Below are 22,854 nucleotides of genomic sequence, written 5' to 3' on the forward strand. Positions count from 1 at the left end.
CAGTATTAGATCTATAACTGAATGTATAGTATACAGTATAATATCTGTCGTTTGTTAAAATATATATTCTTACACCTGTATGTTTGTTCTTTGTTAAATATGCATTTTAAATGTATCATTCAACTTCCGTATAGTTTAGTGGTAGGAACCTTTGATCTGCGTACCTTGGTAATCAGGGGACTGATAACAACGACGGACCAGGAAGCGACATTTTTTTCAAAATAACGAAGAAAATGCGAAAAGGTTTATAAACATGCAGTGAGAATTCTAATATTGTTTTTTTTCAACCAGTATTTATCAGATTAGTGTCGTTTCGCAAGAAAGAGGGGACCTTCCGTCTGTAACTAGGAAGTTACTAGGAAGGACCATAGAGGTGCGTCCGCAATGTGGGGGAGATCGACCCTGGTCCCGAGTCCAGTCCGCCTGTCAGCGATGAACCGGTGGCCTGCAGACAGACCGACCACCGGGGACAATGGTTCGACCCCCGGCGACCACAGCCCGACCCCCGGAGACCACAGCCCGACCACCGGAGACCACAGCCCGACCCCCGGAGACCACAGCCCGACCCACAGCCCGGTCCCAGTGGAACCGAACCAGCTTCTAGCTGCTCTGTAACCGACAACACCGAGGAGGACGAGCCGCAGGACAACCAGGTGAGAAGCAGCAACAAGGAGAGAGAGATAGCGACGTAAAAAAAAACCAGATGTTAATAAATATATTTGTATATGTGTAAACTAGCGAGCTACCAACCGGTGAAGGACAGGGAATTGTGTGTGTGTGTGTGTGTGTGTGTGTGTGTGTGTGTGTGTGTGTGTGTGTGTGTGTGTGTCTCTTCCCAGGCAGATCCCAGCGGTGTGTGAGGCGGATCTCAGCGGTGTGTGTGTGTCTCTCCCCAGGCAGATCTCAGCGGTGTGTGTGTGTGTGTGTGTGTGTGTGTCTCTTCCCAGGCGGATCTCAGCGGGTGTGTGTGTGTCTCTTCCCAGGCGGATCTCAGCGGTGTGTGTGTCTCTTCCCAGGCGGATCTCAGCGGTGTGTGTGTGTCTCTTCCCAGGCGGATCTCAGCGGTGTGTGTGTGTGTCTCTCCCAGGCGGATCTCAGCGGTGTGTGTGTGTCTCTTCCCAGGCGGATCCCAGCGGTGTGTGTGTCTCTCCCCAGGCGGATCTCAGCGGTGTGTGTGTGTCTCTCCCAGGCGGATCTCAGCGGTGTGTGTGTGTCTCTTCCCAGGCGGATCTCAGCGGTGTGTGTGTGTCTCTTCCCAGGCGGATCTCAGCAGTGTGTGTGTCTCTCCCCAGGCGGATCTCAGCGGTGTGTGTGTGTCTCTCCCCAGGCGGATCTCAGCGGTGTGTGTGTGTGTCTCTCCCCAGGCGGATCCCAGCGTGTGTGTGTGTGTCTCTCCCCAGGCGGATCTCAGCGGTGTGTGTGTCTCTCCCCAGGCGGATCTCAGCGGTGTGTGTGTGTCTCTCCCCAGGCGGATCTCAGCGGTGTGTGTGTCTCTCCCCAGGCGGATCTCAGCGGTGTGTGTGTGTCTCTCCCCAGGCGGATCCCAGCGGTGTGTGTGTCTCTCCCCAGGCGGATCTCAGCGGTGTGTGTGTGTGTCTCTCCCCAGGCGGATCTCAGCGGTGTGTGTGTGTGTCTCTCCCCAGGCGGATCTCAGCGGTGTGTGTGTGTGTCTCTCCCCAGGCGGATCTCAGCGGTGTGTGTGTGTCTCTCCCCAGGCGGATCTCAGCGGTGTGTGTGTGTCTCTCCCCAGGCGGATCTCAGCGGTGTGTGTGTGTGTCTCTCCCCAGGCGGATCTCAGCGGTGTGTGTGTGTGTCTCTCCCAGGCGGATCTCAGCGGTGTGTGTGTGTCTCTCCCCAGGCGGATCTCAGCGGTGTGTGTGTGTGTCTCTCCCCAGGCGGATCTCAGCGGTGTGTGTGTGTGTGTGTCTCTCCCCAGGCGGATCTCAGCGGGTGTGTGTGTGTCTCTCCCCAGGCGGATCTCAGCGGTGTGTGTGTGTGTGTCTCTCCCCAGGCGGATCTCAGCGGTGTGTGTGTGTGTCTCTCCCCAGGCGGATCTCAGCGGTGTGTGTGCCATGGTGGAGGTGGTGGCTGTGAGTGGTAGCCAGGTGAAGAGCCAGCAGGTAGGTGATGCAGAGCTGACCGTAGCCCAGCGGAGAGAGGAGCTGCTCGGACAGTACCGGACCAAACCCCTGGTGTTTCTGGAGCGATACCAGGTACCTCTCTGGGCTCAGTTTGGACTCCTCCTGATTAAATAAAACCTTAGAAAAGTTAAATATGTTTGAAATCTATTTTTCTAGACACATTTTTTTTTTTACACTTGTTGTTTTTTGGAGACACGAATGCTTTGCCATCTCGTTCACTTCCTGTATTCACACAGTATCTCTGTATCTGAAACTGGCCTGACTACGACTTGGTTTTATATAGAGGCTGGTATATGGCCTCTAACCCTCTCCCCCAGGGCCTCTAACCCTCTCCCCCAGGGACTCTAACCCTCTCCCCCAGGGCCTCTAACCCTCTCCCCCAGGGCCTCTAACCCTCTCCCCCAGGGCCTCTAACCCTCTCCCCCAGGGCCTCTAACCTCTAACCCTCTCCCCAGGGCCTCTAACCCTCTCCCCCAGGGCCTCTAACCCTCTCCCCCAGGGCCTCTAACCCTCTCCCCCAGGGCCTCTAACCCTCTACCCCAGGGCCTCTAACCCTCTCCCCCAGGGCCTCTAACCCTCTCCCCCAGGGCCTCTAACCCTCTCCCCCAGGGCCTCTAACCCTCTCCCCCAGGGCCTCTAACCTCTAACCCTCTCCCCAGGGCCTCTAACCCTCTCCCCCAGGGCCTCTAACCCTCTCCCCCAGGGTCTCTAACCCTCTCCCCAGGGCCTCTAACCCTCTCCCCCAGGGCCTCTAACCCTCTACCCCCAGGGTCTCTAACCCTTCTCCCCCAGGGCCTCTAACCCTCTCCCCCAGGGCCTCTAACCCTCTCCCCCAGGGCCTCTAACCCTCTCCCCCAGGGCCTCTAACCTCTAACCCTCTCCCCCAGGGCCTCTAACCCTCTCCCCCAGGGCCTCTAACCCTCTCCCCCAGGGTCTCTAACCCTCTCCCCCAGGGCCTCTAACCCTCTCCCCAGGGCCTCTAACCCTCTACCCCCAGGGTCTCTAACCCTTCTCCCCCAGGGCCTCTAACCCTCTCCCCAGGGCCTCTAACCCTCTCCCCCAGGGCCTCTAACCCTCTCCCCCAGGGCCTCTAACCCTCTCCCCAGGGCCTCTAACCCTCTCCCCCAGGGCCTCTAACCCTCTCCCCCAGGGCCTCTAACCCTCTCCCCCAGGTCCTCTAACCCTCTCCCCCGGGCCTCTGGCCTCTAACCCTCTCCCCCAGGGCCTCTAACCCTCTCCCCCAGGGCCTCTAACCCTCTCCCCAGGGCCTCTAACCCTCTCCCCCAGGGCCTCTAACCTCTAACCCTCTGTCCCAAGACCTCTAACCCTCGCCCCCAGGGTCTCTGACCTCTAAACCTCTCCCCCAGGGCCTCTAACCTCTAACCCTCTCCCCCAGGGCTTCTAACCCTCTCCCCCAGGGCCTCTAACCTCTAACCCTCTCCCCCAGGGCCTCTAACCCTCTCCCCCAGGGCCTCTAACCTCTAACCCTCTCCCCCAGGGCCTCTAACCTCTAACTTTCTCCCCCAGGGCCTCTAACCCTCTCCCCCAGGGCCTCTAACCCTCTCCCCCAGGGCCTCTAACCTCTAACCCTCTGTCCCAAGACCTCTAACCCTCGCCCCCAGGGTCTCTGACCTCTAAACCTCTCCCCCAGGGCCTCTAACCTCTAACCCTCTCCCCCAGGGCCTCTAACCCTCTCCCCAGGGCCTCTAACCCTCTCCCCCAGGGCCTCTAACCCTCTCCCCCGGGCCTCTGACCTCTAACCCTCTCCCCCAGGGCCTCTAACCCTCTCCCCCAGGGCCTCTAACCCTCTCCCCCGGGCCTCTAACCTCTAACCCTCTCCCCCAGGTCCTCTAACCCTCTCCCCGGGCCTCTGACCTCTAACCCTCTCCCCCAGGGTCTCTAACCCTCTCCCCCAGGGCCTCTAACCTCTAACTTTCTCCCCCAGGGCCTCTAACCCTCTCCCCCGGGCCTCTGACCTCTAACCCTCTCCCCCAGGGCCTCTAACCCTCTCCCCCAGGGCCTCTAACCCTCTCCCCCAGGGCCTCTAACCCTCTCCCCCAGGGCCTCTAACCTCTAACCCTCTCCCCCAGGGCCTCTAACCCTCTCCCCCAGGGCCTCTAACCCTCTCCCCCAGGGCCTCTAACCCTCTCCCCCAGGGCCTCTAACCCTCTCCCCGGGCCTCTGACCTCTAACCCTCTCCCCCAGGGCCTCTAACCTCTAACCCTCTCCCCCAGGGCCTCTAACCTCTAACCCTCTCCCCCAGGGCCTCTAACCTCTAACCCTCTCCCCCAGGTCCTCTAACCCTCTCCCCCAGGGCCTCTAACCTCTAACCCTCTCCCCCAGGGCCTCTAACCCTCTCCCCCAGGGCCTCTAACCCTCTCCCCCAGGTCCTCTAACCCTCTCCCCCAGGGCCTCTAACCCTCTCCCCAGGGCCTCTAACCCTCTCCCCCAGGGCCTCTAACCCTCTCCCCCAGGGCCTCTGACCCTCTCCCCCAGGGCCTCTAACCTCTAACCCTCTCCCCCAGGGCCTCTAACCCTCTCCCCCAGGGCCTCTAACCCTCTCCCCCAGGGCCTCTAACCCTCTCCCCCAGGGCCTCTAACCTCTAACCTCTCCCCCAGGGCCTCTAACCCTCTCCCCCAGGTCCTCTAACCCTCTCCCCCAGGGCCTCTAACCCTCTCCCCCAGGTCCTCTAACCCTCTCCCCCAGGGCCTCTAACCCTCTCCCCCAGGGCCTCTAACCCTCTCCCCCAGGGCCTCTAACCCTCTCCCCCAGGGCCTCTAACCCTCTCCCCCAGGGCCTCTAACCTCTAACCCCAGGGCCTCTAACCCTCTCCCCCAGGGCCTCTAACCCTCTCCCCCAGGGCCTCTAACCTTCTCACCCAGGGCCTCTAACCCTCTCCCCCAGGGCCTCTAGCCTCTAACCTCTAACCTTTCCCCCAGGGCCTCTAACCCTCTCCCCCAGGGCCTCTAACCCTCTCCCCCAGGGCCTCTAACCCTCTCCCCCAGGGCCTCTAACCCTCTCCCCCAGGGCCTCTAACCCTCTCCCCCAGGGCCTCTAACCCTCTCCCCCAGGGCCTCTAACCCTCTCCCCCAGGGCCTCTAACCCTCTCCCCCAGGGCCTCTAACCTCTAACCCTCTCCCCCAGGGCCTCTAACCTTCTCCCCCAGGGCCTCTAGCCTCTAACCTCTAACCTTTCCCCCAGGGCCTCTAACCCTCTCCCCCAGGGCCTCTAACCTTCTCCCCCAAGGCCTCTAACCCTCTCCCCCAGGGCCTCTAACCCTCTCCCCCAGGGCCTCTAACCCTCTCCCCCAGGGCCTCTAACCTCTAACCTTCTCCCCCAGGGCCTCTAACCCTCTCCCCCAGGGCCTCTAACCCTCTCCCCCAGGGCCTCTATCCTCTAACCTCTAACCCTTTCCCCCAGGGCCTCTAACCCCTCTCCCCCAGGGCCTCTAACCCCTCTCCCCCAGGGCCTCTATCCTCTAACCTCTAACCCTTTCCCCCAGGGCCTCTAACCCTCTCCCCCAGGGCCTCTAACCCTCTCCCCCAGGGCCTCTAACCCTCTCCCCCAGGTCCTCTAACCCTCTCCCCCAGGGCCTCTAACCCTCTCCCCCAGGGCCTCTAACCTCTAACCCTCTCCCCCAGGGCCTCTAACCTCTAACCCTCTCCCCCAGGGCCTCTAACCCTCTCCCCCAGGGCCTCTAACCCTCTCCCCCAGGGCCTCTAACCCTCTCCCCCAGGGCCTCTAACCCTCTCCCCCAGGGCCTCTATCCTCTAACCTCTAACCCTTTCCCCCAGGGCCTCTAACCCCTCTCCCCAGGGCCTCTAACCCTCTCCCCCAGTGCCTCTATCCTCTAACCTCTAACCCTTTCCCCCAGGGCCTCTAACCTTCTCCCCCAGGGCCTCTAACCCTCTCCCCCAGGGCCTCTAGCCTCTAACCTCTAACCTTTACCCCAGGTCCTCTAACCTCTAACCCTCTCCCCCAGGGCCTCTAACCCTCTCCCCCAGGGCCTCTAACCCCTCTCCCCCAGGGCCTCTAGCCTCTAACCTCTAACCTTTACCCCAGGCCCACCTGAAGCCTCAGCACCTGTCAGCGTTCTGCCATCTGATTTCTGACCCGCGGGCTCAGTACTACTGCCGTGAGGTGAGGAGGAGAGCAGCGGGACGATCCAACAGGACCCGCGTTCGCAACCAACGCTACGCCGCCCTCAGGGAGCTGCAGAGGGGTGAGCTTAGCAACCAATCACAGACCCTGGGACTCAGCCTAGCAACCAATCACAGACCCTGGGACTCAGCCTAGCAACCAATCACAGACACCCTGGGACTCAGCCTAGCAACCAATCACAGACCCTGGGACTCAGTCTAGCAACCAATCACAGACCCTGGTACTCAGCCTAGCAACCAATCACAGACCCTGGGACTCAGCCTAGCAACCAATCACAGACCCTGGTACTCAGCCTAGCAACCAATCAGAGACCCTGGTACTCAGCCTAGCAACCAATCACAGACACCCTGGTACTCAGCCTAGCAACCAATCACAGACCCTGGTACTCAGTCTAGCAACCAATCAGAGACCCTGGTACTCAGCCTAGCAACCAATCACAGACACCCTGGTACTCAGTCTAGCAACCAATCACACACCCTGGTACTCAGCCTAGCAACCAATCACAGACCCTGGTACTCAGTCTAGCAACCAATCACAGACCCTGGTACTCAGTCTAGCAACCAATCACAGACCCTGGTACTCAGCCTAGCAACCAATCACAGACCCTGGTACTCAGTCTAGCAACCAATCACAGACCCTGGTACTCAGTCTAGCAACCAATCACAGACACCCTGGTACTCAGTCTAGCAACCAATCACAGATCCTGGTACTCAGTCTAAAGCAGCAATCACAGACCCTGGTACTCAGTCTAGCAACCAATCACAGACCCTGGTACTCAGTCTAGCAACCAATCACAGACCCTGGTACTCAGCCTAGCAACCAATCAGAGACCCTGGTACTCAGCCTAGCAACCAATCACAGACACCCTGGTACTCAGCCTAGCAACCAATCACAGACCCTGGTACTCAGTCTAGCAACCAATCAGAGACCCTGGTACTCAGCCTAGCAACCAATCACAGACACCCTGGTACTCAGTCTAGCAACCAATCACACACCCTGGTACTCAGCCTAGCAACCAATCACAGACCCTGGTACTCAGTCTAGCAACCAATCACAGACCCTGGTACTCAGTCTAGCAACCAATCACAGACCCTGGTACTCAGCCTAGCAACCAATCACAGACCCTGGTACTCAGTCTAGCAACCAATCACAGACCCTGGTACTCAGTCTAGCAACCAATCACAGACACCCTGGTACTCAGTCTAGCAACCAATCACAGATCCTGGTACTCAGTCTAAAGCAGCAATCACAGACCCTGGTACTCAGTCTAGCAACCAATCACAGACCCTGGTACTCAGTCTAGCAACCAATCACAGACCCTGGTACTCAGCCTAGCAACCAATCACAGACCCTGGTACTCAGCCTAGCAACCAATCAGAGACCCTGGTACTCAGCCTAGCAACCAATCACAGACCCTGGTACTCAGTCTAGCAACCAATCACAGACACCCTGGTACTCAGCCTAGCAACCAATCACAGACACCCTGGTACTCAGTCTTCAGCACCAATCACACACCCTGGTACTCAGTCTAGCAACCAATCACAGACCCTGGTACTCAGCCTAGCAACCAATCACAGATCCTGGTACTCAGTCTAGCAACCAATCACAGACCCTGGTACTCAGCCTAGCAACCAATCAGAGACCCTGGTACTCAGCCTAGCAACCAATCACAGACCCTGGGACTCAGCCTAGCAACCAATCACAGACCCTGGGACTCAGTCTAGCAACCAATCACAGACCCTGGTACTCAGTCTAGCAACCAATCACAGACCCTGGTACTCAGTCTAGCAACCAATCAGAGACCCTGGTACTCAGCCTAGCAACCAATCACAGACCCTGGTACTCAGCCTAGCAACCAATCAGAGACCCTGGTACTCAGCCTAGCAACCAATCACACACCCTGGTACTCAGCCTAGCAACCAATCACAGACCCTGGTACTCAGGCTTCAGCACCAATCAGAGACCCTGGTACTCAGTCTTCAGCATCAATCACAGACTCTGGTACTCAGCCTAGCAACCAATCAGAGACCCTGGTACTCAGCCTAGCAACCAATCACAGACCCTGGTACTCAGCCTAGCAACCAATCACAGACCCTGGTACTCAGTCTAGCAACCAATCACAGACCCTGGTACTCAGCCTTCAGCACCAATCAGAGACCCTGGTACTCAGCCTAGCAACCAATCACAGACCCTGGTACTCAGCCTAGCAACCAATCAGAGACCCTGGTACTCAGCCTAGCAACCAATCAGATACCCTGGTACTCAGTCTTCAGCACCAATCACAGACTCTGGTACTCAGCCTAGCAACCAATCAGAGACCCTGGTACTCAGCCTAGCAACCAATCACAGACCCTGGTACTCAGCCTAGCAACCAATCACAGACCCTGGTACTCAGTCTAGCAACCAATCACAGACCCTGGTACTCAGTCTTCAGCACCAATCAGAGACCCTGGTACTCAGTCTTCAGCACCAATCAGAGACCCTGGTACTCAGTCTTCAGCACCAATCAGAGACCCTGGTACTCAGTCTTCAGCACCAATCAGAGACCCTGGTACTCAGGCTTCAGCACCAATCAGAGACCCTGGTACTCAGTCTTCAGCAACCAATCAGAGACCCTGGTACTCAGCCTAGCAACCAATCACAGACCCTGGTACTCAGTCTTCAGCACCAATCAGAGACCCTGGTACTCAGTCTTCAGCACCAATCAGAGACCCTGGTACTCAGTCTTCAGCACCAATCAGAGACCCTGGTACTCAGTCTTCAGCACCAATCAGAGACCCTGGTACTCAGCCTAGCAACCAATCAGAGACCCTGGTACTCAGTCTTCAGCACCAATCAGAGACCCTGGTACTCAGTCTTCAGCACCAATCAGAGACCCTGGTACTCAGTCTTCAGCACCAATCAGAGACCCTGGTACTCAGGCAGTAGTGTCATAGTTGAGTTGAAGTGAAGACGCCTTAATAGATGATGACTCAAGTGAAAGACCCAGTAAAAATACTACTTGAGTAAAAGACTAAAAGTGTTTGGTTTTAAATAGACTGAAGTATCAAAAGGTAAACGCAATTGCTAAAATATATATTTAAGTATTAAAAAAAAGTATAAATAATCAGATGAGAGGCAGTAGGGACGACCAGGGATGTTCTCTGTTTAGTGAGTCCTCCAGATCAGAGGCAGTAGGGATGACCAGGGATGTTCTCTGTTTAGTGAGTCCTCCAGATCAGAGGCAGTAGGGATGACCAGGGATGTTCTCTGTTTAGTGAGTCCTCCAGATCAGAGGCAGTAGGGATGACCAGGGATGTTCTCTGTTTAGTGAGTCCTCCAGATCAGAGGCAGTAGGGACGACCAGGGATGTTCTCTGTTTAGTGAGTCCTCCAGATCAGAGGCAGTAGGGATGACCAGGGATGTTCTCTGTTTAGTGAGTCCTCCAGATCAGAGGCAGTAGAGATGACCAGGGATGTTCTCTGTTTAGTGAGTCCTCCAGATCAGAGGCAGTAGGGACGACCAGGGATGTTCTCTGTTTAGTGAGTCCTCCAGATCAGAGGCAGTAGGGATGACCAGGGATGTTCTCTGTTTAGTGAGTCCTCCAGATCAGAGGCAGTAGGGACGACCAGGGATGTTCTCTGTTTAGTGAGTCCTCCAGATCAGAGGCAGTAGGGACGACCAGGGATGTTCTCTGTTTAGTGAGTCCTCCAGGTCAGAGGCAGTAGGGACGACCAGGGATGTTCTCTGTTTAGTGAGTCCTCCAGATCAGAGGCAGTAGGGACGACCAGGGATGTTCTCTGTTTAGTGAGTCCTCCAGATCAGAGGCAGTAGGGATGACCAGGGATGTTCTCTGTTTAGTGAGTCCTCCAGATCAGAGGCAGTAGGGATGACCAGGGATGTTCTCTGTTTAGTGAGTCCTCCAGATCAGAGGCAGTAGGGATGACCAGGGATGTTCTCTGTTTAGTGAGTCCTCCAGATCAGAGGCAGTAGGGATGACCAGGGATGTTCTCTGTTTAGTGAGTCCTCCAGATCAGAGGCAGTAGGGATGACCAGGGATGTTCTCTGTTTAGTGAGTCCTCTAGATCAGAGGCAGTAGGGATGACCAGGGATGTTCTCTGTTTAGTGAGTCCTCCAGATCAGAGGCAGTAGGGACGACCAGGGATGTTCTCTGTTTAGTGAGTCCTCCAGATCAGAGGCAGTAGGGAAGACCAGGGATGTTCTCTGTTTAGTGAGTCCACCAGATCAGAGGCGGTAGGGACGACCAGGGATGTTCTCTGTTTAGTGAGTCCTCCAGATCAGAGGCGGTAGGGACGACCAGGGATGTTCTCTGTTTAGGGATGACCAGGGATGTTCTCTGTTTAGTGAGTCCTCCAGATCAGAGGCGGTAGGGATGACCAGGGATGTTCTCTGTTTAGTGAGTCCTCCAGATCAGAGGCAGTAGGGACGACCAGGGATGTTCTCTGTTTAGTGAGTCCTCCAGATCAGAGGCTGTAGGGACGACCAGGGATGTTCTCTGTTTAGTGAGTCCTCCAGATCAGAGGCAGTAGGGATGACCAGGGATGTTCTCTGTTTAGTGAGTCCTCCAGATCAGAGGCAGTAGGGATGACCAGGGATGTTCTCTGTTTAGTGAGTCCTCCAGATCAGAGGCAGTAGGGATGACCAGGGATGTTCTCTGTTTAGTGAGTCCTCCAGATCAGAGGCAGTAGGGATGACCAGGGATGTTCTCTGTTTAGTGAGTCCTCCAGATCAGAGGCAGTAGGGATGACCAGGGATGTTCTCTGTTTAGTGAGTCCTCTAGATCAGAGGCAGTAGGGATGACCAGGGATGTTCTCTGTTTAGTGAGTCCTCCAGATCAGAGGCAGTAGGGACGACCAGGGATGTTCTCTGTTTAGTGAGTCCTCCAGATCAGAGGCAGTAGGGAAGACCAGGGATGTTCTCTGTTTAGTGAGTCCACCAGATCAGAGGCGGTAGGGACGACCAGGGATGTTCTCTGTTTAGTGAGTCCTCCAGATCAGAGGCGGTAGGGACGACCAGGGATGTTCTCTGTTTAGGGATGACCAGGGATGTTCTCTGTTTAGTGAGTCCTCCAGATCAGAGGCGGTAGGGATGACCAGGGATGTTCTCTGTTTAGTGAGTCCTCCAGATCAGAGGCAGTAGGGATGACCAGGGATGTTCTCTGTTTAGTGAGTCCTCCAGATCAGAGGCGGTAGGGATGACCAGGGATGTTCTCTGTTTAGTGAGTCCTCCAGATCAGAGGCAGTAGGGATGACCAGGGATGTTCTCTGTTTAGGGAGTCCTCCAGATCAGAGGCAGTAGGGAGGATCAGGGATGTTCTCTGTTTAGTGAGTCCTCCAGATCAGAGGCAGTAGGGATCAAATCAAATTTCAAATCAAATGTATTTATAAAGCCCTTCTTACATCAGCTGACATCTCAAAGTGCTGTACAGAAACCCAGCCTAAAACCCCAAACAGCAAGCAATGCAGGTGTAGAAGCACGGTGGCTAGGAAAAACTCCCTAGAAAGGCCAGAACCTAGGAAGAAACCTAGAGAGGAACCAGGCTATGAGGGGTGGCCAGTCCTCTTCTGGCTGTGCCGGGTGGAGAGGAACCAGGCTATGAGGGGTGGCCAGTCCTCTTCTGGCTGTGCTGGGTAGAGAGGAACCAGGCTGTGAGGGGTGGCCAGTCCTCTTCTGGCTGTGCTGGGTAGAGAGGAACCAGGCTATGAGGGGTGGCCAGTCCTCTTCTGGCTGTGCTGGGTAGAGAGGAACCAGGCTATGAGGGGTGGCCAGTCCTCTTCTGGCTGTGCTGGGTGGAGATTATAACAGTACATGGCCAAGATGTTCAAATGTTCATAAATGACCAGCATGGTCAAATAATAATAATCATAGTTGTTGTCGAGGGTGCAACAAGTCAGTAACACAAGAGTAGGTCTGGGACAGGTAGCACGTCCGGTGAACAGGTCAGGGTTCCAGCAGGTCTGGGACAACAGGTCTGGGACAGGTAGCACGTCCGGTGAACAGGTCAGGGTTCCAGCAGGTCTGGGACAACAGATCTGGGACAGGCAGCACGTCCGGTGAACAGGTCAGGGTTCCAATAGCCGCAGGCAGAACAGTTGAAACTGGAGCAGCAGCACGGCCAGGTGAACTGGGGACAGCAAGGAGTCATCAAGCCAGGTAGTCCTGAGGCATGGTCTTAGGGCTCAGGTCCTCCGAGAGAAAGACAGAAAGAGAGAAAGAGAGAATTAGAGAGAGCATATTTAAATTCACACATGTCTCTAACCCCCCCCCAGAGGGCCAGTACTTCAGCGAGGACCAGATGAGAAGCCGGGAGCCCTTACTGTATGAGCAATACATCGGCCAATACCTGACTGAGGAGCAGCTGTTACGTCGCTCCCTCGAGGCCATGCAGGGAGAAGCAGGGGAGGAGCGGGGCCCGGGGGGAGCAGAGGGGGGACTGGCCCACCTCCTCCTCAACTCCTACCAGGAGAGACTGATCCAGAGTCGGATGCAGGAGGAGCAGGACAGGGAGGAGAACGCACTGGAGGAGGAAGAGGGAGAGGAAGAGGGTAAGACACACACAGCATCACCAGACGTGCGTTCAAACAAGGGAAGTAGTTTGACGACATTCACTACGGTTGGCTAACAGTTTGAGAAGGTAGTCAGCAGCGAAGGTAAGGGATTCTGATCACGTCTCTGTGTGTCTCACGGTACTGTGTGTGTGTGTGTGTGTGTGTGTGTGTGTGTGTGTGTGTGTGTGTGTGTGTGTGTGTGTGTGTGTGTGTGTGTGTGTGGTCCCTCCAGCTGGAGGGTTGGGGGCAGAGGGCTATGAACCATCACCCCAGGAGAAATCACTGCTCAGGGACGAGTTCATCACTCTGATGTACCAACGCTTCCTGGACGGACACGACAAAGACTTTAACTACAGGTTAGTAGCTGGCTGACTAAATTACTAACTGGGTAGACTAACTGGGTAGACTAACTGGGTAGACTAACTGGGTAGACTAACTGGGTAGACTAACTGGGTAGACTAACTAAATTACTAACTGGGTAGACTAACTAAATTACTAACTGGGTAGACTAACTAAATTACTAACTGGGTAGACTAACTGGGTAGACTAACTGGGTAGACTGACTAAATTACTAACTGGGTAGACTAACTAAATTACTAACTGGGTAGACTAACTAAATTACTAACTGGGTAGACTAACTGGGTAGACTAACTGGGTAGACTGACTAAATTACTAACTGGGTAGACTAACTAAATTACTAACTGGGTAGACTAACTAAATTACTAACTGGGTAGACTAACTAAATTACTAACTGGGTAGACTGACTAAATTACTAACTGGGTAGACTAACTGGGTAGACTAACTAAATTACTAACTGGGTAGACTAACTAAATTACTAACTGGGTAGACTAACTGGGTAGACTAACTGGGTAGACTAACTGGGTAGACTAACTAAATTACTAACTGGGTAGACTAACTGGGTAGACTAACTGGGTTGACTAACTGGGTAGACTAACTAAATTACTAACTGGGTAGACTAACTGGGTAGACTAACTGGGTAGACTAACTGGGTAGACTAACTAAATTACTAACTGGGTAGACTAACTGGGTAGACTAACTGGGTAGACTAACTGGGTAGACTAACTAAATTACTAACTGGGTAGACTGACTAAATTACTAACTGGGTAGACTAACTAAATTACTAACTGGGTAGACTAACTGGGTAGACTAACTGGGTAGACTAACTAAATTACTAACTGGGTAGACTAACTGGGTAGACTAACTGGGTAGACTAACTGGGTAGACTAACTGGGTAGACTAACTAAATTACTAACTGGGTAGACTAACTGGGTAGACTAACTGGGTAGACTAACTAAATTACTAACTGGGTAGACTAACTAAATTACTAACTGGGTAGACTAACTGGGTAGACTAACTGGGTAGACTAACTGGGTAGACTAACTAAATTACTAACTGGGTAGACTAACTGGGTAGACTAACTAAATTACTAACTGGGTAGACTAACTGGGTAGACTAACTAAATTACTAACTGGGTAGACTAACTAAAGTACTACCTGGGTAGACTAACTAAATTACTAACTGGGTAGACTAACTAAATTACTAACTGGGTAGACTAACTGGGTAGACTAACTGGGTAGACTAACTGGGTAGACTAACTAAATTACTAACTGGGTAGACTAACTGGGTAGACTAACTAAATTACTAACTGGGTAGACTAACTGGGTAGACTAACTGGGTAGACTAACTGGGTAGACTAACCAAATTACTAACTGGGTAGACTAACTGGGTAGACTAACTGGGTAGACTAACTGGGTAGACTAACTAAATTACTAACTGGGTAGACTAACTGGGTAGACTAACCAAATTACTAACTGGGTAGACTAACTGGGTAGACTAACTGGGTAGACTAACTAAATTACTAACTGGGTAGACTAACTAAATTACTAACTGGGTAGACTAACTGGGTAGACTAACTGGGTAGACTAACTGCGTAGACTAACTAAATTACTAACTGGGTTGACTAACTAAATTACTAACTGGGTTGACTAACTAAATTACTAACTGGGTAGACTAACTGGGTAGACTAACTGGGTAGACTAACTGGGTAGACTAACTAAATTACTAACTGGGTAGACTAACTGGGTAGACTAACTGGGTAGACTAACTAAATTACTAACTGGGTAGACTAACTAAATTACTAACTGGGTAGACTAACTGGGTAGACTAACTGGGTAGACTAACTGGGTAGACTAACTAAATTACTAACTGGGTAGACTAACTAAATTACTAACTGGGTAGACTAACTGCGTAGACTAACTAAATTACTAACTGGGTTGACTAACTAAATTACTAACTGGGTAGACTAACTGGGTAGACTAACTAAATTACTAACTGGGTTGACTAACTAAATTACTAACTGGGTAGACTAACTGGGTAGACTAACTGGGTAGACTAACTGGGTAGACTAACTAAATTACTAACTGGGTAGACTAACTGGGTAGACTAACTGGGTAGACTAACTAAATTACTAACTGGGTAGACTAACTAAATTACTAACAGGGTAGACTAACTGGGTAGACTAACTGGGTAGACTAACTGGGTAGACTAACTAAATTACTAACTGGGTAGACTAACTGGGTAGACTAACTGGGTAGACTAACTAAATTACTAACTGGGTAGACTAACTGGGTAGACTAACTGGGTAGACTGACTAAATTACTAACTGGGTAGACTAACAGGGTTTAACTATTTTACCAGCTGTGTTGTGTTGCAGTGGACAGACTGAACTATTTTACCAGCTGTGTTGTGTTGACAGTGGACAGACTGAACTATTTTACCAGCTGTGTTGTGTTGCAGTGGACAGACTGAACTATTTTACCAGCTGTGTTGTGTTGACAGTGGACAGACTGAACTATTTTACCAGCTGTGTTGTGTTGACAGTGGACAGACTGAACTATTTTACCAGCTGTGTTGTGTTGCAGTGGACAGACTGAACTATTTTACCAGCTGTGTTGTGTTGACAGTGGACAGACTGAACTATTTTACCAGCTGTGTTGTGTTGACAGTGGACAGACTGAACTATTTTACCAGCTGTGTTGTGTTGCAGTGGACAGACTGAACTATTTTACCAGCTGTGTTGTGTTGCAGTGGACAGACTGAACTATTTTACCAGCTGTGTTGTGTTGACAGTGGACAGACTGAACTATTTTACCAGCTGTGTTGTGTTGCAGTGGACAGACTGAACTATTTTACCAGCTGTGTTGTGTTGACAGTGGACAGACTGAACTATTTTACCAGCTGTGTTGTGTTGCAGTGGACAGACTGAACTATTTTACCAGCTGTGTTGTGTTGCAGTGGACAGACTGAACTATTTTACCAGCTGTGCTGTGTTGCAGTGGACAGACTGAACTATTTTACCAGCTGTGTTGTGTTGCAGTGGACAGACTGAACTATTTTACCAGCTGTGTTGTGTTGACAGTGGACAGACTGAACTATTTTACCAGCTGTGTCGTGTTGCAGTGGACAGACTGAACTATTTTACCAGCTGTGTTGTGTTGCAGTGGACAGACTGAACTATTTTACCAGCTGTGTTGTGTTGCAGTGGACAGACTGAACTATTTTACCAGCTGTGTTGTGTTGCAGTGGACAGACTGAACTATTTTACCAGCTGTGTTGTGTTGACAGTGGACAGACTGAACTATTTTACCAGCTGTGTTGTGTTGCAGTGGACAGACTGAACTATTTTACCAGCTGTGTTGTGTTGCAGTGGACAGACTGAACTATTTTACCAGCTGTGTTGCAGTGAAGTGGACAGACTGAACTATTTTACCAGCTGTGTTGCAGTGGACAGACTGAACTATTTTACCAGCTGTGTTGTGTTGACAGTGGACAGACTGAACTATTTTACCAGCTGTGTCGTGTTGACAGTGGACAGACTGAACTATTTTACCAGCTGTGTTGTGTTGACAGTGGACAGACTGAACTATTTTACCAGCTGTGTTGTGTTGCAGTGGACAGACTGAACTATTTTACCAGCTGTGTTGTGTTGACAGTGGACAGACTGAACTATTTTACCAGCTGTGTTGTGTTGCAGTGGACAGACTGAACTATTTTACCAGCTGTGTTGTGTTGACAGTGGACAGACTGAACTATTTTACCAGCTGTGTTGTGTTGACAGTGGACAGACTGAACTATTTTACCAGCTGTGTTGTGTTGCAGTGAAGTGGATGGGAACCCTGACTTCGACAACCTGGACATCGTCAACAGAGATGCAGAGGAGAAGTACTTCGATGAGGATGAAGATGAGGAGGAGGAAGAGGAGGAGGAGGAGGATGAAGAGGAGGAGATGACTGTAGTTATGATGTCATGACAGCAGCTGTCATTTGGACTGTAAAATACGATAACTTCTGTAATAACTAAACTGTCATGTTTCTAGTCCTTCTGTTCTCGTCACATTCATGTAATATTCAGTTTGTATGGATGGCAATAAATCGTGTATGTTTACCTACGTTGTTAGTCAGTTTAACTAGTTCCTAACTAGTTCCTAACTAGTTCCCTAGTTCTTGTTTGGACCCTGCTGACAACACTGGCCACTTAAGTATTTCTGAGTGAGTCAGAGAGCTGATTGTAACTGAGTCAGAGAGCTGATTGTAACTGAGTCAGCACAAGAAGAGTAGTATTCGAATGAGGCAGAGAGCTAATTGTAACTGAGTCAGAGAGCTGATTGTAACTGAGTCAGAGAGCTAATTGTAACTGAGTCAGAGAGCTGATTGTAACTGAGTCAGCGACTCAATGAAGAGTTAGTATTTCTGAATGAGTCAGAGAGCTGATTGTAACTGAGTCAGCGACTCAGTATTTCTGTATGAGGCAGAGAGCTGATTTGTAACTGAGTCAGCGACTCAAATGAAGAGTTAGTATTTCTGAATGAGTCAGAGAGCTGATTTGTAACTGGGTCAGAGAGCTGATTGTAACTGAGTCAGAGAGCTGATTGTAACTGAGTCAGCGACTCAATGAAGAGTTAGTATTTCTGAATGAGTCAGAGAGCTGATTGTAACTGAGTCAGAGAGCTGATTGTAACTGAGTCAGAGAGCTGATTGTAACTGAGTCAGAGAGCTGATTTGTAACTGAGTCAGCGACTCAATGAAGAGTTAGTATTTCTGAATGAGTCAGAGAGCTGATTGTAACTGAGTCAGAGAGCTGATTGTAACTAAGTCAGAGAGCTGATTGTAACTGAGTCAGAGAGCTGATTGTAACTGAGTCAGCGACTCAGTATTTCTGAATGAGGCAGAGAGCTGATTTGTAACTGAGTCAGTGACTCAATGAAGAGTTAGTATTTCTGAATGAGTCAGAGAGCTGATTTGTAACTGAGTCAGAGAGCTGATTGTAACTGAGTCAGAGAGCTGATTTGTAACTGAGTCAGAGAGCTGATTGTAACTGAGTCAGAGAGCTGATAGTAACTGAGTCAGAGAGCTGATAGTGACTGAGTCAGAGAGCTGATTGTAACTGAGTCAGCGACTCAGTATTTCTGAATGAGTCAGAGAGCTGATTGTAACTGAGTCAGAGGGCTGATTGTAACTGAGTCAGAGAGCTGATTGTAACTGAGTCAGAGAGCTGATTGTGACTGAGTCAGCGACTCAATGAAGAGTTAGTATTTCTGAATGAGTCAGAGAGCTGATTGTAACTGAGTCAGAGAGCTGATAGTGACTGAGTCAGAGAGCTGATTGTAACTGAGTCAGCGACTCAGTATTTCTGAATGAGTCAGAGAGCTGATTGTAACTGAGTCAGAGAGCTGATTGTAACTGAGTCAGCGACTCAATGAAGAGTTAGTATTTCTGAATGAGGCAGAGAGCTGATTGTAACTGAGTCAGAGAGCTGATTGTAACTGAGTCAGAGAGCTGATTGTAACTGAGTCAGAGAGCTGATTGTAACTGAGTCAGAGAGCTGATTGTAACTGAGTCAGAGAGCTGATTGTAACTGAGTCAGCGACTCAATGAAGAGTTAGTATTTCTGATTGAGGCAGAGAGCTGATTGTAACTGAGTCAGCGACTCAGTATTTCTGAATGAGTCAGAGAGCTGATTGTAACTGAGTCAGAGAGCTGATTGTAACTAAGTCAGAGAGCTGATAGTAACTGAGTCAGAGAGCTGATTGTAACTGAGTCAGCGACTCAGTATTTCTGTATGAGGCAGAGAGCTGATTTGTAACTGAGTCAGAGAGCTGATTGTAACTGAGTCAGAGAGCTGATTGTAACTGAGTCAGCGACTCAGTATTTCTGTATGAGGCAGAGAGCTGATTTGTAACTGAGTCAGCGACTCAAATGAAGAGTTAGTATTTCTGAATGAGTCAGAGAGCTGATTTGTAACTGAGTCAGAGAGCTGATTGTAACTGAGTCAGAGAGCTGATTGTAACTGAGTCAGCGACTCAAATGAAGAGTTAGTATTTCTGAATGAGTCAGAGAGCTGATTGTAACTGAGTCAGCGACTCAATGTAGAGTTAATATTTCTGAATGAGGCAGAGAGCTGATTGTAACTGAGTCAGAGAGCTGATTGTAACTGAGTCAGTGACTCAAATGAAGAGTTAGTATTTCTGAATGAGGCAGAGAGCTGATTGTAACTGAGTCAGTGACTCAAATGAAGAGTTAGTATTTCTGAATGAGTCAGAGAGCTGATTGTAACTGAGTCAGCGACTCAAATGAAGAGTTAGTATTTCTGAATGAGTCAGAGAGCTGATTGTAACTGAGTCAGAGAGCTGATTGTAACTGAGTCAGAGAGCTGATTGTAACTGAGTCAGAGAGCTGATTGTAACTGAGTCAGCGACTCAGTATTTCTGAATGAGTCAGAGAGCTGATTGTAACTGAGTCAGAGAGCTGATTGTAACTGAGTCAGCGACTCAGTATTTCTGAATGAGTCAGAGAGCTGATTTGTAACTGAGTCAGAGAGCTGATTGTAACTGAGTCAGAGAGCTGATTGTAACTGAGTCAGCGACTCAGTATTTCTGAATGAGTCAGAGAGCTGATTGTAGTATTTCACAGGGCTGAAAACAGGTGGAAATTGTGTTCCAGGAGTGAAATCTGTTACATTTTTATTTCCGAGGGATTTTTTTCCCCGTTTCCATTAATGGCGGAGAACACATTCAGGGATTCAAATTCAACTCGCAAATGAATCCAATAAATGAACAGGGCTCATGATTTCCCCGCCCGCGTAATACCGCTCATTATGATTCGCCAGACCAGTCTTCGATTCAACCAATAAGGCACGAGGGGGGTGTGATATATGGCCAATATACCACGGCTAAGGGTTGTTCTTGGGCACGACGCAACGCTGAGTGCCTGGACACATCCCTTAGCCGTGGTATATTGGCCATATATCACAAACCCTCCAAGGTGCCTTATTGCTTTGATAAAACCGGTTATCAATGTCAATTAGAACAGTACAAAATACATGGTGTGCCACGGCTTTCAGCCAATCAGCATCCAGGAGCCAAACGAGCCGGGTTTATAATGGGCAGATTCGACGATGATGCTGCTGAGGTAAAAGGCCCGTCACGCCATCAGGGGGGTCCGTAATCTGTGCTGCTCTGTCATTTTGTCAACGATGCAACAGAAACATCTCTTTCCCTTTTCAATTTAATGTTTGAATTGTGTTTTCATTGGGAAGGTAGATAGTGTTTTTATCAACAACAACAACAACAACAAACAAAAAAAATGACTGGAATGAATTTTCAAAAAAAAATCACTGAAGCTGGAGTTTGGGTTTAGTGGGACTATAATGTCTTCATCAACAGGACAATGACCCAACACACTTACCGGGCTGGTTAAGGGATATTTGTCCAAGAAGGAGAGTGATGGAGTGCTGCATCAGATGACCACTATCCCCCCCTGATCTCAACCCAATTGAGACGGTTTGGGATGAGTTGGTTCCGCAGAGTGAAGGAAAAGCAGCCAACAAGTGCTCAGCATATGTGGGAACTCCTTTGTTTAACCAGGTTAGGCTAGTTGAGAACAAGTCCCTTTATTTAACCAGGTTAGGCTAGTTGAGAACAAGTCCTTTATTTAACCAGGTTAGGCTAGTTGAGAACAAGTCCTTTATTTAACCAGGTTAGGCTAGTTGAGAACAAGTCCTTTATTTAACCAGGTTAGGCTAGTTGAGAACAAGTCCTTTATTTAACCAGGTAGGCCAGTTGAGAACAAGTCCTTTATTTAACCAGGTAGGCTAGTTGAGAACAAGTCCTTTATTTAACCAGGTTAGGCTAGTTGAGAACAAGTCCTTTATTTAACCAGGTAGGCCAGTTGAGAACAAGTCCTTTATTTAACCAGGTTAGGCTAGTTGAGAACAAGTCCTTTATTTAACCAGGTAGGTTAGTAGAGAACAAGTCCTTTATTTAACCAGGTAGGCTAGTAGAGAACAAGTCCTCATATTTACAACTGCGACCTGGCCAAGATAAAGCAACATTACTCGCCCTAACCTTTTATTTATTTAATATATATATATATATATTCTTAATTCCGTTCTGTTACTTCTAGATGTGTGTGTATTGTTGTGTATTGTTAGATACTACTGCACTGTTGGAGCTAGAAACACAAGCATTTAACCCTCTCCCCCAGGGCCTCTAACCCTCTCCCCCAGGGCCTCTAACCCTCACCCCCAGGGCCTCTAACCCTCACACCCAGGGCCTCTAACCCTCTCCCCCAGGGCCTCTAACCCTCTCCCCCAGGGCCTCTAACCCTCTCCCCCAGGGCCTCTAACCCTCTCCCCCAGGGCCTCTAACCCTCTCCCCCAGGGCCTCTAACCCTCTCCCACAGGGCCTCTAACCCTCTCCCCCAGGGCCTCTAACCTCTAACTTTGTGTGTATTGTTAGATACTACTGCACTGTTGGAGCTAGAAACACAAGCATTTAACCCTCTCCCCCAGGGCCTCTAACCCTCACCCCCAGGGCCTCTAACCCTCACACCCAGGGCCTCTAACCCTCTCCCCCAGGGCCTCTAACCCTCACCCCCAGGGCCTCTAACCCTCACACCCAGGGCCTCTAACCCTCTCCCCCCAGGGCCTCTAACCCTCTCCCCAGGGCCTCTAACCCTCTCCCCAGGGCCTCTAACCCTCTCCCCCAGGGCCTCTAACCCTCTCCCACAGGGCCTCTAACCCTCTCCCCCAGGGCCTCTAACCTCTAACTTTGTGTGTATTGTTAGATACTACTGCACTGTTGGAGCTAGAAACACAAGCATTTCGCTACACCAGCAATAACATCTGTTAAACAGGTGTATGTGACAAATAACATTTGATTTTATTTTTTTTAAATAAAACGAGAATAAAGCGGCAATGGTACAGTTTGTCCATTTTGAGAGGCTGTAGCCAAAATAATCAAGATTAAGATTAAGATTAAGATTCAGCTCAATAAATCTGTTGTTTATTTGGAAAAAAATATTTTTGTCTTAAGAGATCTTACTTGCGTAATTTTACATCTAACTAAGATATTTGGTAAAGTATTTTTTTAAATAAAACATTTTGAATGGAAACAAGTCGTCTCTCAGTTACAATTACAGACTTTATTGAAGAATCCCCACTGGTGACCCAATCACCGACGAAGGGGCTTCGGCTCTTAACTCTGGCTCTAGAGTAATGTGGACCCTCTGGCTTCCCTCTAGAGTAATGTGGACCCTCTGGCTTCCCTCTAGAGTAATGTGGACCCTCTGGCTTCCCTCTAGAGTAATGTGGCTTCCCTCTAGAGTAATGTGGACCCTCTGGCTTCCCTCTAGAGTAATGTGGACCCTCTGGCTTCCCTCTAGAGTAATGTGGACCCTCTGGCTTCCCTCTAGAGTAATGTGTTCCCTCTGGCTTGCCTCCTCTAGAGTAATGTGTTCCCTCTGGCTTCCCTCTAGAGTAATGTGTTCCCTCTGGCTTCCCTCTAGAGTAATGTGGACCCTCTGGCTTCCCTCTAGAGTAATGTGGACCCTCTGGCTTCCCTCTAGAGTAATGTGGACCCTCTGGCTTGCCTCTAGAGTAATGTGTTCCCTCTGGCTTCCCTCTAGAGTAATGTGGACCCTCTGGC

At 50.4% G+C, this 22,854-nt stretch overlaps 1 protein-coding gene across 1 annotated transcript; it reads left to right on the top strand.

Moving 5' to 3' along the window:
• The first annotated feature begins 253 nt into the window (after positions 1 to 253).
• LOC123732808 (coiled-coil domain-containing protein 97) lies at positions 254 to 17,319 on the top strand. Its single transcript, XM_045712094.1, has 7 exons — positions 254 to 258; positions 374 to 653; positions 2,049 to 2,213; positions 6,205 to 6,364; positions 12,573 to 12,848; positions 13,084 to 13,207; positions 17,031 to 17,319. The coding sequence occupies exons 1-7, from the start codon at positions 254 to 256 to the stop codon at positions 17,179 to 17,181; spliced, it is 1,161 nt and encodes a 386-aa protein (XP_045568050.1). The 3' UTR covers positions 17,182 to 17,319.
• Positions 17,320 to 22,854: the final 5,535 nt, after the last annotated feature.

The sequence above is a fragment of the Salmo salar genome, unplaced genomic scaffold, assembly GCF_905237065.1.
Source record: "Salmo salar unplaced genomic scaffold, Ssal_v3.1, whole genome shotgun sequence".
Classification (NCBI taxonomy): Eukaryota; Metazoa; Chordata; class Actinopteri; order Salmoniformes; family Salmonidae; genus Salmo; species Salmo salar.

Bases quoted from the DNA above. Each gene is read 5' to 3' on its own strand.
- LOC123732808 (XM_045712094.1), top strand. The intron at 12,849-13,083 runs GTAAGACACACA...TGGTCCCTCCAG, and splicing joins GGAAGAGGGAGAGGAAGAGG to CTGGAGGGTTGGGGGCAGAG. The intron at 13,208-17,030 runs GTTAGTAGCTGG...GTTGTGTTGCAG, and splicing joins GACAAAGACTTTAACTACAG to TGAAGTGGATGGGAACCCTG.